The 15,284-nt window shown below is 39.9% G+C and overlaps 1 protein-coding gene across 1 annotated transcript in view; it reads right to left on the bottom strand.

Moving 5' to 3' along the window:
* Nucleotides 1–2,805: 2,805 nt before the first annotated feature.
* LOC133568166 (aminopeptidase N-like) overlaps nt 2,806–15,284 on the bottom strand; it is a 68,979-nt gene continuing 56,500 nt past the window's right edge. The window contains exons 19-21 of the mRNA XM_061919906.1: nt 13,628–13,691; nt 10,678–10,820; nt 2,806–2,905 (exon numbers count right to left, since the gene is read on the bottom strand). Coding sequence (XP_061775890.1) covers nt 2,860–2,905; nt 10,678–10,820; nt 13,628–13,691 — 253 coding nt within the window. The 3' untranslated portion in view covers nt 2,806–2,859. The remainder of the gene's footprint in view (nt 2,906–10,677; nt 10,821–13,627; nt 13,692–15,284) is intronic.

The following is a 15,284-nucleotide window of genomic DNA, read 5'->3' as shown; positions in this document are numbered from 1 at the left end:
CCATTCATTCTTTCCTTAACACAGATCAGTCGTCCTGTCCCCTTAGCAAAAAACAGCCCGAAAACATGATGTTTCCACCCTCATGCTTCACAATAGGTATGGTGTTCTTGGGATGCAACTCAGTTGAGTTTATACCAAAAAGTTCTATTTTGGTTTCATCTGACCACATGACATTCTCCCAATCCTCTGCTGTATCATCCATGTATCCATTTTGGTATAAACTCAACTCGTCGTGTTTGGAGGAAGAAGAATACTGAGTTGCATCCCAAGAACACCACACCTACTGTGAAGCATGGGGGTGGAAACATCATGCTTTGGGGCTGTTTTTTCTGCAAAGGGGACAGGACGATTGATCCGTGTTAAGGAAAGAATGAGTGGGGCCATGTATCGTGAGATTTTGAGCCCAAACCTCCTTCCATCAGTGAGAGCTTTGAATGGTTGACCAAATACTTATTTTCCACCATAATTTACAAATAAATTATTTAAAATACGCAGCTTTGAATGACTCACCAAATACTTATTTTCCACCATAATTTAAAAATAAACTATTTAAAATACGCTTACCCCCATTTGAGAGCCACTGCTTTAAACCACACACACATTCACGTCTACCTTTCAGCAATAAAGATGATTAAAGGATTCTCTGGCCGGAAACTGTCCATCGTGTCCCAACTCTAATAGAACTACTATCCCTTCCTTACAAACGCCACTAACATCCACTGTAATGATACCAAGTACGGGAGCTTGATTCTACTACGATTACTGTTATGATCCGCTGCCCGGGTCATTATCTATTTACATTTTTCGGTTCACTTGTGTTCTCAGCATCTTTTGAGTTTGTGTCTCAGTTGCCATGACGGCAGATTACATTCACCTGTCTCTGGTTAATGTTCGGGATGCGTACCTGTTCCCCGGGCACTAATCAGAGGGCTATTTAGTCCATGCCCTGGCCTCACTCTGTCCGGCTTCCTAGTTTGTTTTATTCAACAGATGACGACACTTGTTTCCTGCTCTGTACCTGCTAGCTTCCACGCTCTGCTCTTTTTTACCTTCTAGCTCCCACGCTAGCTCCTTTAGTTTTTGCCTCAAGTGCTATGAGCAAGTTTTTCTTTGCTACCGTCTGCTTTATTTTTAAATAAATCATTTGTTCCTACCTGCACGCTTTGTCCGAAGCCCGATCTGCTTTCCTGAGAGAACAATCCCCGCATCACAATGTCACCCGGTCGTCACAATTACGTCAATATTTTTTAGCACCACAAAATCTTCTTTTGTGGTTTTTTTTAAATGTATATAATGTATATAAACTCAGGAAATATGTCCCTAAACACATGAGGACTTTGCATATGACCAATGTACGATCCCGTAGGATTGATACGTAAATTTATGATATCATCCAAAACTAATACAAAGCATCAAAAAACAGAAGAATAAGTGATTTTTACATTTTTACAGAAGTGTTGATAAAACATGTTAAAAGAGAAAGTACCATATTTCCTTGAATTAGCGCCGGGCGGTAATTAATGTAAAACCTCTTCTCACTCCGGCGCTTGCCAAAGGCATACGGTAAATATAGGCCTGCCCTTACAAATTTGAGTGTGATGTAAGGATACCAACATGAAAAGCAAATTTAATTAAAAAAAACGATATTATGGTCTTACCTTGACTTATAAATGAAGTCAACGCGCCGCTCCTTCTGAAAAAAAGCATCGATGACTTGTTTATAGGAGTCTTTCTTATCTTTCTTCAGTTTTAAAAGTCTCTCTGTCTCTATGGAGTTCTTCCTTTAATTATTACCTCCTGCTTCGATCCAAAGTCCAGTTTAGAAAACTGTTTTTGTCACTTATTCTGCAGCCAAGTAGTCGCAAGAATGATCCCTGGGATCACTAGCGCCCTCTACCACCATGAGGCGGGAGTCACTTAATGACTCATATTTGACACACACACCTATATTAATAAAACATTTTTTCAAAAATTGAAAGACGCAACTCCAACAACAAAAAGTCAGCTTTCCACCACTACAAACTAACACAATATTAATAATTAGAATTGCAATTATATAATAACACAATACTGATATTGTATATTTAAAGCGTTTTAAAAATTTTAAAAAAATCATAAATTAAGCAGTCCATAGTGGATCCAATATAATAGCGAAAGTCCCGTCCATAGTGGAACCAGCAGGAGACCATCCCAAGCGGAGTCGGGTCAGCAGCGCAGAGATGTCCCCAACCGATGCCCAGGCGAATGGTCCACCCCCGGGTCCCGACTCTGGACAGCCAGCACTTCATCCATGGCCATCGGCCCAGACCCCCTCCACAAGGGAGAGGGGGGCAGAGTAGAAAAGAGAAGAAACGGCAGATCAACTGGTCTAAAAAGGGGGTCTATTTCAAGGCTAGAGCAGGGGTCGGGAACCTTTTTGGCTGAGAGAGCCAAGAATCCAAATATTTTAAAATGTATTTCCGTAAGAGCCATATCATTTTTTTTTTAACACTGAACACAACTAAGCGTGTGTATTTTTAAGTAAGACCAACATTACTAGAGTATAATAGGTTTCGTATTCTTTGTAATAACGTTGATATTCTGAAGCCAACTGTGGAGGGGCGTGGCCTGCGGGCCTGCAGCAAAGCGGGGTGTTGCCAGGACCGGCCTCGAAATCAGTGACAGGTGCGTAGATGGCCCACTTGGGCCTTGTTATCTAATCACCTGTCGCTCTCTTATAAACAGCAGCCGAGAGGAGAGACAGGGTTGGAGCTGGAGCCAGAGCGCGAGCGAGAACAAAAGAGAAAAACACAACTGCTGGAAAGCAACTGAGAGACTTTATTGAAAAATTAAAAAATATCGTAACCCTGAAAAAGGCTTTCATGTCGGTGCTTGGTGGTCTGAAGAACCCCCAGGAGGGCAAGCCCTAAAAAAACAATAATAAATAAATCATGCAATTTTTTGAACAAGTGCAGTAGAAAAAAGGATGGATGGATTCAAATGCATGAGCATGTTTAATATTTTGAACGTTATTTTTAACATTTTTTATTACAAGTGGAATTAGTCATTACTTATCGTGTTAAGCAGTGTCAGCTCAGATTTATCTGAGAGCCAGATGCAGTCATCAAAAGAGCCACATCTGGCACTAGAGCCATAGGTTCCCTACCCCTGGGCTAGAGTATACAAATGAGTTTTTAGATGGGACTTAAATGCTTCTACTGAGGTAGCATCTCGAGCTGTTACCGTGAGGGCATTCCAGAGTACTGGAGCCCGAATAGAAAACGCTCTATAGCCTGCAGACTTTTTTTGGGCTCTGTGAATCACTAATAAGCTTTAGTTCTTTGAATGCAGATTTCTTGACATATGGTACAATACAATCGGCAAGATAGGCTGGAGCTAGACTGTGTATTATTTTATACGCAAGTAGTAAAACCTTAAAGTCGCATCCTAAGTGCACAGGAAGCCAGTGCAGGTGAGCCAGTATAGGCCTAATATGATCAATCTTTCTTGTTCTTGTCAAAAGTCTAGCAGCCGCATTTTGTACCAACTGTAATCGTTTAAAGGCCTACTGAAACCCACTACTACGACCACGCAGACTGATAGTTTATATATCAATGATGAAATATTAACATTGCAACACATGCCAATACGGCCTTTTTAGTTTACTAAATTGCAATTTTAAATTTCCCGCGGAGTTTCTGGTTGAAAATGTCGCGAAATGATGACGCGTGCGGGTGACGTCACGGACTGTCAGGAAATATTAGCTCAGCACCAGTTACGGCTAAAAGTCGTCCCTTTTCATCGCATAATTGCACGGTATTTTGGACATCTCTGTTGCTGAATCTTTTGCAATTTGTTCAATTAATAATGGAGACTATAAAGAAGAATGCTGTTGGTGGAAAGCGGTCTTTAGCACCGAGACACAGCCGGTGTTTCTTTGTTTATAACACAGAGCGGTCAAGTGAACATGTTTTCTCTACGTCAACCAGCATTGTTTTTGGATGGGAAAATTGTAATGTATATATCTTACCGGAGACATCATTGGATTATTCATCCTACTGCAGTAGCTGTTTAAAAGGCAGCTGTGAGCTTGGCTCCTCGGCTTCTCTCTGAGACACTGCGTGTTCATTGCAGCCATCCGACCTCGAGGTATGTCTTTACAATCTCACTAAAACAATAAGCAGATAAGGGATCTTCCAGAATTATCCTAGTAAATGTGTCTAATTACATCTGAAACGCTCACACTACCGCCGCCTGGAGCTGTCGCTTTTTATTTTATTTTTATTTTTTTTTCTAGTCCTTCGCTATCAATATCATCATCCACGAAGCTTTCATCCTCGCTCAAATTAACGGGGAAATTGTCGATTTCTCGGTCTGAATAGCTCTTGCTGCTGGAGCCTCACATTATAAACAATGTGAGGACGTGAGGACATCACCCTTGTGATGTCATCGTCTGCGACTTCCGGTAAAGGCAAGGCTTCTTTATCAGCACCAAAAGTTGCGAACTTTATCGTTGATGTTCTCTACTAAATCCTTTCAGCAAAAATATGGCATTATCGCAAAATGATCAAGTATGACACATAGAATGGACCTGCTGTCCCCGTTTAAATAAGAAAATCTAATTTCATTAGGCCTTTAATACTAGACATAGGGAGACTCGAAAATAATACGTTACAGTAATCGACCCGAAAATAATACGTTACAGTAATCGAGACGAGACGTAACGAACGCATGAATAATGATCTCAGCGTCCCTAGTGGACAAAATGGAACACATTTTAACGATATTACAGAGATGAAAGAAGGACGTTTTAGTAACACTCTTAATGTGTGACTCAAACGAGAAAGGATTTTCTCGCAAGCAGGGGGCCAGAGACAATTACTCGATGCCTGGACATTTTTCGTAGCGAAATCACAAGTCCTGGCTATGTTTCTCTTTGTAATCTCTGACTGTCTCATCCTAGTGTCATTGGAGCCAACGTGTACAACTATGTTCGCATAACTAGTGGTGCGATTAGCCCGACATACGTGTTTACCAGGCCTTTACGAGTAATCAGGTACTTCTAATTCTGATTCGGATGTCAAGGTTGAAAAAACATCCGTCTGTCTCCCACATACAACACTGTCCTTTCAAGCATTCCTAAAAGACTCTGCAGTCTAGCCTCCAACAAAAAACAGGAGTTAGAAACATTCTGGTCACAGAAACTCCTTTTGTGCCGTTTTTACAACTGAATGGAACCTGGGTGATTCTGGTCCAGCCAGTGATGGTTGTTCCACTGCGATCGTTATGCCACACAATCGAAATTTGTTGGCGTCAACTTTGCATCTCAACAGTTGTTGTTTTTTTTACTACACTAGGGCGCAACCATCCTTACCCAAACACATACAGTTGGGCAAAAAAGTATTTAGTCAGCCACTGATTGTGCAAGTTCTCCCACTTAAAATGATGACAGAGGTCTGTAATTTCCATCATAGGTACACTTCAACTGTGAGAGACAGAATGTGAAAAAAAATCCAGGAATTAACATTGTAGGAATTTTAAAGAATTTATTTGTAAATGATGGTGGAAAATAAGTATTTGGTCAACCATTCAAAGCTCTCACTGATGGAAGGAGGTTTTGGCTCAAAATCTCACGATACATGGCCCCATTCATTCTTTCCTTAACACGGATCAATCGTCCTGTCCCCTTAGCAGGAAAACAGCCCCAAAGCATGATGTTTCCACCCCCATGTTTCACAGTAGGTATTAGAGATGCGCGGTTTGCGGTCTCATCCGCGGATAAACCGCGGGTCGGGCGGGTGACATGACGAACAAATAGATTTTAAATACATTCGGGTGGGTGGCGGTTGAACCATTTGGAAATATGATATACTTCAGGGGTGCCCACACTTTTTCTGCAGGTGAGCTACTTTTCAATTGACCAACTCGAGGGGATCTACCTCATTTATATATATCATTTATATTTATTTATTTATGAAAGAGACATTTTTGTAAACAAGTTAAATGTGTTTAATGATAATACAAGCATGTGTAACACATATAGATGTCTTTCTTTCACGAAGACAAGAATATAAGTTGGTGTATTACCTGATTCTGATGACTTGCATTGATTGGAATCAGACAGTAATGATGATAACGCCCACATTTTCAAATGGAGGAGAAAAAAAGTTGTCCTTTCTGTACAATACCACATGAAAGTGGTTGGTTTTTGGCATCTAATTCATCCAGCTTCCATACACTTTACAAGAAAAACATTGGCGGCAAATTCCGTAGCTTGCTTGATTGACATTCACGGCACCCGAGGGTCTTGTGAGATGACGCTGGCTGCTGCCAGTTCCTTATTATGAAAAAATGACAGAGAGGATGGCGAGAAACACTTTTTATTTCAACAGACTTTCGCGCCGACCCTTCCGTCAAAACTCTAAAGGCCGACTGCACATTTCCTATCTTCACAATAAAAGCCCTGCTTCATGCTGCCTGCGCTAACAAAATAAGAGTCTCGGAAAGCTGGCGTGCACAAGTGATGTGCACGCCAGCTTTCTGAGGAATCGCTTGTGCACGCCAGTTTTCCGAGACTCTGTATTTAGTTAGCGCAGGCAGCATGAAGCAGGGCTTTTATTGTGAAGATAGGAAATGTGCAGTCGGCCTTTAGAGTTTTGACGGAAGGTACAGCGCGAGAGTCTGTTGAAATAAAAAGTGTTTCTCGCCTTCCTCTCGGTCATATTTTCATAATAATGATATTGCAGCAGCCAGCGTCATCTCACAAGACCCTCCGGTACCGTGAATGTTATTTAGGTGACGTCTTGGTGAAGATTGATGATCACTAATTTTTAGGTCTATTTTTTTTAAAAGCCTGGCTGGAGATCGACTGACACACCCCCCGCGGTCGACTGGTAGCTCGCGATCGACGTAATGGGCACCCCTGATATACATGGTTCAGAGATCGGTAACTTTTACCGTTCAAAGAGCCATTTAGGACCCGTGTCACAAAGGGAAGAAGACATTAGCTGACGTAAACATTCTCAAGAATGTCTGCCGGCAGTCACCCAGTTAATAAGTAGTAGGGCGTGCTATGAAGCCTTAACCTTTGAAGCCTTCTACAACAAGCACAATTTACTTGCAAGTCCAGCAACATGTTGTGTGTGGCCTCCACAGACACACGCACACGACTGCAAGGCATACTGGGTGACACAGAGTAAGCAAATGGTTGTGATATAAACAATTTTAACACTTACTAATATGCGCCACACCAAACAAGAATGACAAACACATTTCGGGAGAACATCCTCACAGTAACACAACATAAACGCAACACAACAAATACCCATAATCCTTTGCATCATGACACTTCCTGACTATATTATACACCCCACTAGCTGCAAACCCCGCCACTGCCCTTCCCCACGTGTGTCCGGTAAGGCGGGCGGGATTGGGGGCGCAGGGGTGTAAAGAATTTCAGGCTGTGTCATGGATGCAAAGGATTTTGGGTATTTGTTGTGTTGCGTTTATGTTGTGTTACTGTGAGGATGTTCTCCCGAAATGTGTTTGTCATTCTTGATTGGTGTGGCTTCACAGTGTGGCGCATATTGGTAAGAGTGTTAAAATTGTTTATATCACAACCATTAGTGTACTCTGTATAACCCAGTATGCCCTTCAATCTTGTACGTGTTTGCGTAAGCTGCATACAGTATGTTGCTGGACTGGCAAACAGTTCGTACATGTTGTTGAAGGTGCCGAAGGCAATGGCTTCACAGTACGCCCTTATTCTCGTTATCTGAATTATCACCATCGGAGGTTCGCGAGAACGTTAGCGGCTCCCATTGCCTTCTTTACCTTGTGACACGGGTCAAACTAGCTCTTATAGTGGTAAATTTCGCCGACTCCGGATATATAACAACGGGCAGGTGGCGGGCGGTTGCGGTTATGATAAAATGTTGGTTTGGGTGGATGACGACTTTAGTGATGCGGTTGCGGATGATATAATTGCCTATCCGCGCATCTCTAGTAGGTATGGTGTTCTTGGGATGCAACTCAGTATTCTTCTTCCTCCAAACACGACGAGTTCAGTTTATACCAAAAGGGATACATGGATGATACAGCAGAGGATTGGAAGAATGTCATGTGGTCAGATATGAAACCAAATTATAATTTTTTGGTATAAACTCAACTCGTGGTGTTTGGAGGAAGAAGAATACTGAGTTGCATCCCAAGAACACCATACCTACTGTGAAGCGTGGGGGTGGAAACATCATGCTTTGGGGCTATTTTTCTGCTAAGGGGACAGGACGATTGATCCGTGTTAAGGAAAGAATGAACGGGGCCATGTATCGTGAGATTTTGAGCCAAAACCTCCTTCTATCAGTGAGAGCTTTGAATGGTTGACCAAATACTTATTTTCCACCATCATTTACAAATAAATTCTTTAGAATTCCTACAATGTGAATTCTTGGATTGTTTTTTCACATTCTGTCTCTCACAGTTGAAGTGTACCTATGATGAAAATTACAGACCTCTGTCATCATTTTAAGTGGGAGAATTTGCACAATCGGTGGCTGACTAAATATTTTTTTGCCCCACTGTATTCCTTGTGTTGGAGTATAAATAGTTTAGGTTTTGGCGCCAGCTTCTTGACTAGATCCGTGTTTTAATTTGTAGCTGTATGTAGAAATGGCGCCGCTTAACTGGCAGCTGGTTGCATCAACTCTGTGCTCTTTTAAATGTCTTTCTTTGCTGTTTCCCTCTTGTTTTAGCATAGGTTTTTTGGACTTTTTGTATCGTCACTACAACCACATAGTTTCCCCATCGTGGGATAAATACAGTCTATCCCAGGGGTGTCAAACAAATTTTCGATCGGGAGCCAAATGGAGAAAAATTTACTCGCGATAACTTCAAAATAAAGACAACTTCAGATTGTTTTCTTTGTTTAAAAATAGAACAAGCCCATTCTGAAAATTGGGGTTTATTTTTACATTTACACTTTACGATTAATAGTATTCTATCTTTATTTGTGCTTATTTATATTTTCTGAATAAATGATGTGATAGTCAGGCAACTAATTGGTGTTGATTTTCAACCTATCAAGATATAAAAAAATATCAAAATCAAATGACAGGATGTTATTTATGGAGTTTGCTCATTTTCCTCGACCGGTGCACTAACATGTGGTTTATTTTGTACCTACAGTATGTAGCGTCATCTACAAAGATACAAAGAATTGCTATTGCGACATCTAGTGGACACATTTAGAACAGCTGTTTTTATTTTATTAAAATTTTCGGCTCATTTTTGTACTTAGGAAACTCATCCAAAGTATAAAGCTGAGTTCGACAGCCCTGGTCTATCTTATTCTATATTTTTGTCAGTTAACCGACTGGGTTATTACTGCCCCAAGTGGTGAATTGTGTATTACAACAGACATTTTTGGGGTGGTTGAGAGACAGTTTTAGACCATAGAAAGAAAATGAACACATTGACACTAATGCATGGTCAGATTGACTGGGATTGCAGTAAAAAAGGTCCAAAAGAATAAAAAAAAAAACATTTATTTTATTTTGCCAATAAATACACATTGACCATACACCTTAATGGTTCCCTTTCCATCAATATGTGAAGATATTACCTGATAAAATAACAAGAAGCATAAATATGATTCAGGTGCTGTTCATCGTGACTTGAACGAACCCGGGTCATAATCTCGGTTCGAATCCTATCCATCATGTCGGCTACACACGCAAATAATTGGGACCGCAAAAAAATATTTTTGTCCTAAAAAAACATGCTAGCAACACATGATTAAATAAAACAATATTGTGTTATTTGGCTATTTTAAAACTGTTCTAGCATCATCAAAGTCTTTTAAGCTGCAGTCATACTTGCCAACCTTGAGACCTCTGAATTAGGGGAATGGGCGGGGGCTGTATATATTTTCAATCAATCAATCAATATTTTCAAGTATTTCTTATATATATATATATATAGGTATATATGTATATGTGTGTATATGTATATATGTTTATGTATAAATGTATAGCTATGTATATATATATATATATATATATATATATATATATATATATATAAACCATGAATGAGTATATTTGTTTGGCCACTGTGTTCAATTGAGAAGTCTGTCCTGGATGAACTGAAATCATTTTTTTTCCGATCACTCTGTAACTTGCAAGCGTACTCCTTCTTCTTACCCGTCGTCGCCATGTCTCTTCTTTGTTCTTCTGCTTCGTCTCCGTTATGTTTTTTTGGACATTACTACTTGCCGTGGTTTTGAAGCAATGCATGGTGGGAATCCGGATGTTGTGGATAACAGAGACATATATAATAGTCTCCTTTTCAGGTGGGAGAGGACGCTAAAGGCAGTGCCTTTAAGGCACGCCCCCAATATGGTTGTCCGGGTGAAAATCGGGAGAAATTTCGAGAGAAGGGGTTACCCCGGGAGCGGGGAACTGAAATTCGGGAGGGTTGGCAAGTATGGCTGCAGTACAAAAAAAATACATCAACAATGCATAAATTACTGATATTCATCCACGTCTGAGGTTAATTTGAGAAAAAACTGTTAGAAAAAGTGCGTCATTTGTGCCATTTGATTCGTCTTCTGGTCCACAAAATTACTGTGAATTATAGTCCATATTCTGGATTCAGAAGAACTTTGTTTTTGACGGAGCCAAACCACAGATGTTTGCTTACGAGTCGGATCTGCTTCGAAACCAGTCCACTATGGTCGCCTTGTTGTCAGCCACCCACTGGATGTTGACTTTGGTCCTCTCAATGGCCTGGTCCAACGCCCGGGAAGAAGAACCCAGATCGTTGTTGGTGGCAAAGTTCTCCAACTGTCCACACACCAAACACACGTACAATTGTTAGACCTTTTTCTTCATTTGAACCATGTTTAGACGCACCATTTCAAAGACTTTTTCACATCGTTGTCATTTTCCAAGGTTTATAATACACGAAGCTACCTTGGTTTGGTTACTGAAATTCCCGCTGTTCCCAAAAGTTCCCAAATTTTGGGGAAATTCCCATTAAAATGAATGGGACATTCTTCAAAGTTCCACAACTCCCATATTTTTCATCTGATTCAAACTGTTCCAACTTCAAACTGTTCAGCCTATTTAGGAATTACGGGCTTTTCCTTGACAAATTCCCAGAATTCCAGGTTTCCGGGACATTTTCCCCATTAAAAATGAATTGGCCATTTTTTAAAACTTCCACCATTTCCACATTTTTCAACCGATTCAAACCATTCCACCGTCAACACATTCCACCATTCTGGAAATTTAAACTAACTTTCTTCCAAGTTAAAAAAAATTCCAGGATTCTCCAGAATTCCTGGTTTTCCTAAGTCCTATTTCCACCCTTGCGACAACTCATTACACAATTTTCAACGCATTTCAACCGTTCAACTGTCAAAACATTCTTCTTAATCAGGACAAAAAACAAATGTGTCTCTTTGAACTGGAAAATTTTCCCGGTTTTCACCAAATTACAGGTATTCCGTAATACAATTTCTCAATTCAACATGTTATTACTTCAACATTTTTCGACCGATTTGAAAAATTCCAACACCAACCATTTCAACTCATTCAGACCATTCAAGTTTTGTTCATCATTTTCAAAAAAATTCCCGCTTTTCCTTAAATTCCCAAATATTGGGGAAATTCCCATTGAAATGAATGGGACATTCTTCAAAGTTCCACAACTTCAAACTGTTCAGCCTATTTGGGAATTGCGGGCTTTTCCTTGACAAATTCTCCAAATTCCCAGAATTCCAGGTTTTCCGGGACATTTTCCCCATTCAAAACGAATTGAACATTTTTTAAACTTCCACGATTTCCACATTTTTCAAATGATTCAAACCATTTCACCGTCAACACATTCCACCATTCTGGAAATTTAAACTACCTTTCTTCCAAGTTCAAAAAAATTCTAGGATTTTCCAGAATTCCCGGTTTTCCAAAGTCCTATTTCCACCCTTTTTTCTGGCGACTACTCCTTACACAATTTTCAACGCATTTCAACCGTTCAACTGTCAAAACATTCTTCTTAATCAGGACCAAAAAATATATATCTTTTTGAACTAGAAAATGTTCCCGGTTTTCACGAAATTCCAGGAATTCCGTAATACCATTTCTCAATTCAACATGTTATTACTTCAACACTTCTCGACCCATTTGAAAAATTCCAACATCAACCATTTGAACTCATTCAGACCATTCATGTTTTTTACCATTTTCCCAAAAAATTCCCGCTTTTCCCTAAAATTTCTAAATTTGGGGGAAATTCCCATTAAAATAAATGGGACATTCTTCAAAGTTCCACAACTCCCGTATTTTTCATCTGATTCAAACTGTCCCAACTTCAAACAGTTCATTCAGCCTATTTAGAATCGCGGGCTTTCCCTTGACGAATTCTCCAAATTCCCAGAATTCCAGGTTTTCCGGGACATTTTCCCCATTCAAAATGAATTGGCCATATATTTAAACTTCCACCATTTGCACATTTTTCAACCGATTCAAACCATTCCACCGTCAACACATTCCACCATCCTGCAAATTTAAACTACCTATTTTCCAAGTTCAAAATAATTCCAGGATTTTCCAGAAGTCCTAATTTTCTAAAGTCCTATTTCCACCCTTTTTTCTGGCGACTACTCCTTACACAATTTTCAACGCATTTCAACCGTTCAACTGTCAAAACATTCTTCTTAATCAGGACCAAAAAATATATATCTTTTTGAACTAGAAAATGTTCCCGGTTTTCACGAAATTCCAGGAATTCCGTAATACCATTTCTCAATTCAACATGTTATTACTTCAACACTTCTCGACCCATTTGAAAAATTCCAACATCAACCATTTGAACTCATTCAGACCATTCATGTTTTTTACCATTTTCCCAAAAAATTCCCGCTTTTCCCTAAAATTTCCAAATTTTGGGGAAATTCCCATTAAAATGAATGGGACATTCTTCAAAGTTCCACAACTCCCGTATTTTTCATATGATTCAAACTGTCCCAACTTCAAACTGTTCATTCAGCCTATTTAGGAATCGCGGGCTTTCCCTTGACAAATTCCCCAAATTCCCAGAATTCCAGGTTTTCCGGGACATTTTCCCCATTCAAAATGAATTGGCCAATTTTTAAAACTTCCACCATTTGCACATTTTTCAACCGATTCAAACCATTCCACCGTCAACACATTCCACCATCCTGCAAATTTAAACTACCTATTTTCCAAGTTCAAAATAATTCCAGGATTTTCCAGAAGTCCTAATTTTCTAAAGCCCTATTTCCACCCTTTTTTCTGGCGACTACTCCTTACACATTTTTCAACGCATTTCAACGATTCCAATGTCAAAACATTCTTCTTAATCACGACAAAAACAAATGTGTTTTTTTTAAACTGGAAAATGTACCCGCTTTTCCCTAAATTACCAAATTTTGGGGAAATTCCAGTTGAAATGAATGGGACATTCTTCAAAGTTCCACAAGTCCCGTATTTTTCATCTGATTCAAACTGTTCCGGAGGGGCACTGAAATTCGGGAGTCTCCCGGAAAAATCGGGAGGGTTGGCAAGTATGGATATCGTAAGAATCACACAGAATTTTGCCCATTACATCACCGCTCACAACAGATTACCTCCTCCAGTTCGAACGCTGTGGAGAACCTCCTGGTCACGCGGTCTATCAGCTTGGCTCCGCCTCTGAAGACAAAAAATTGGAGAACATGTTGGTTATGTTTCAAACATCTGCACTAATACGAGGAAAGTTTCAGTCAATCAAATGGAAACTTTATTAACCCTGAAGAATTGTTTCAAAGTAAACATTTGCTGACACTCCTACAGAGAAACGTTAAAATACTAATAATCGGTTGTTGACTGCGAGAGGGCTAAGCGGTAGAAAATGGATAAAATATTCCTCAGTTGTGGGGATGGATACCTTTCACATTTGAACCGATACGGTACCGGACCTCAACTGACCAATTCTACAAAATTTTCTGCGTGTTTATGTGGAAAATACACGTATTTTCATACAAAAGGCGCTACTCAGAATGTCCTCCTCCGTGGCTCACTGGTGCAACAACAACGCTGGAAATGTGTCCCAAGACAAAACGTCCGACGGGAACTCTCTAATAACTAAAGTTCCTTGGGTGAATAATGTAAACTCACTATACCAGTATGTTTTAGCGCTTTCGTAGCGAGTTTACTGACAGATATAAGTAAGAACTTTACACTACTTTATATTACACACCCCGTTTCCATATGAGTTGGGAAATTGCGTTAGATGTAAATATAAACGGAATACAATGATTTGCAAATCATTTCCAACAAAATAGAAAAGAACCATCCGGCTTGTTATAGGCGCAAAGTTCAAAAGCCAGCATCTGTGATGATGAAACAAGATACATACGTATGTTGCCATCCAAGCAATGTTATCATGGACGCCCCTGCTTATTTCAGCAAAACAATGCCAAACCATATGTTACAACAGCGTGGCCTGCATGTAGTCCAGACCTGTCTCCCATTGAAAATGTGTGGCGCAATATGAAGCCTAAAATACCACAACGGAGACCCCGGACTGTTGACTGTCAAGTTACTTCCGAAGACAACTTTCATGGATATTTTTCTAGCTTATTTTGTACGAATTTTAAGAACAACTTTGATCTTCCGGCTTCTTTCGGGTCAAGCTCACCTCTTTGTGATTAAAAAAACAAACACACCTTTTATTAAGAAAACATACTTCCTGGCAACACAGCAAACATTGAGATGTTTATTACGAGGAAAAATGATAAGTGCTGATTAAATTCGAACTTTGGACTGCAGTGGATGACAACAGCCTGGTAAAAACCCTTTTATCGTATTAGAGCTGGTCCTCATGTTACCACGCACTCAGTTGACCTAGGACCAGTGGACCAAAAGAAAAAAAAGATTGTTTGGAAAAAAAATGTTTAGGTTGCAAATATTTTCTTTTAATAGTTTTTGGGGTTTCCCATAATGTTTTTTATTTGGCTCCAAGTGCATTTTTTGGTTAAGGCTCAACTTCAGTCTTGTGAGCGTGGCCTCCTCTGAACAATGGTTAGAAGCCTTCCTATTGGTCGATATCGCTCACCTTTGGTATTTGCTATTTCCCCCCGAAATGTGTTGAGGGAGTAGGTCGGCAGGAAGCCCATATATGGTCGCACCATCACCCGACACTGACCAATAAGGAGGCTTTCAACAAATTGTCCAGAGAAGGCCACACCACAAGATTGAAGAGTAAGATATTTTTTTCTCATTTCAATCTACAGTCCGTAATAT

This window comes from Nerophis ophidion, linkage group LG14, assembly GCF_033978795.1.
Source record: "Nerophis ophidion isolate RoL-2023_Sa linkage group LG14, RoL_Noph_v1.0, whole genome shotgun sequence".
NCBI classification, from domain to species: Eukaryota; Metazoa; Chordata; class Actinopteri; order Syngnathiformes; family Syngnathidae; genus Nerophis; species Nerophis ophidion.
The sequence above is the reverse complement of the archived record's forward strand: the minus strand, read 5'-3'. Positions and strand labels throughout refer to the sequence as shown.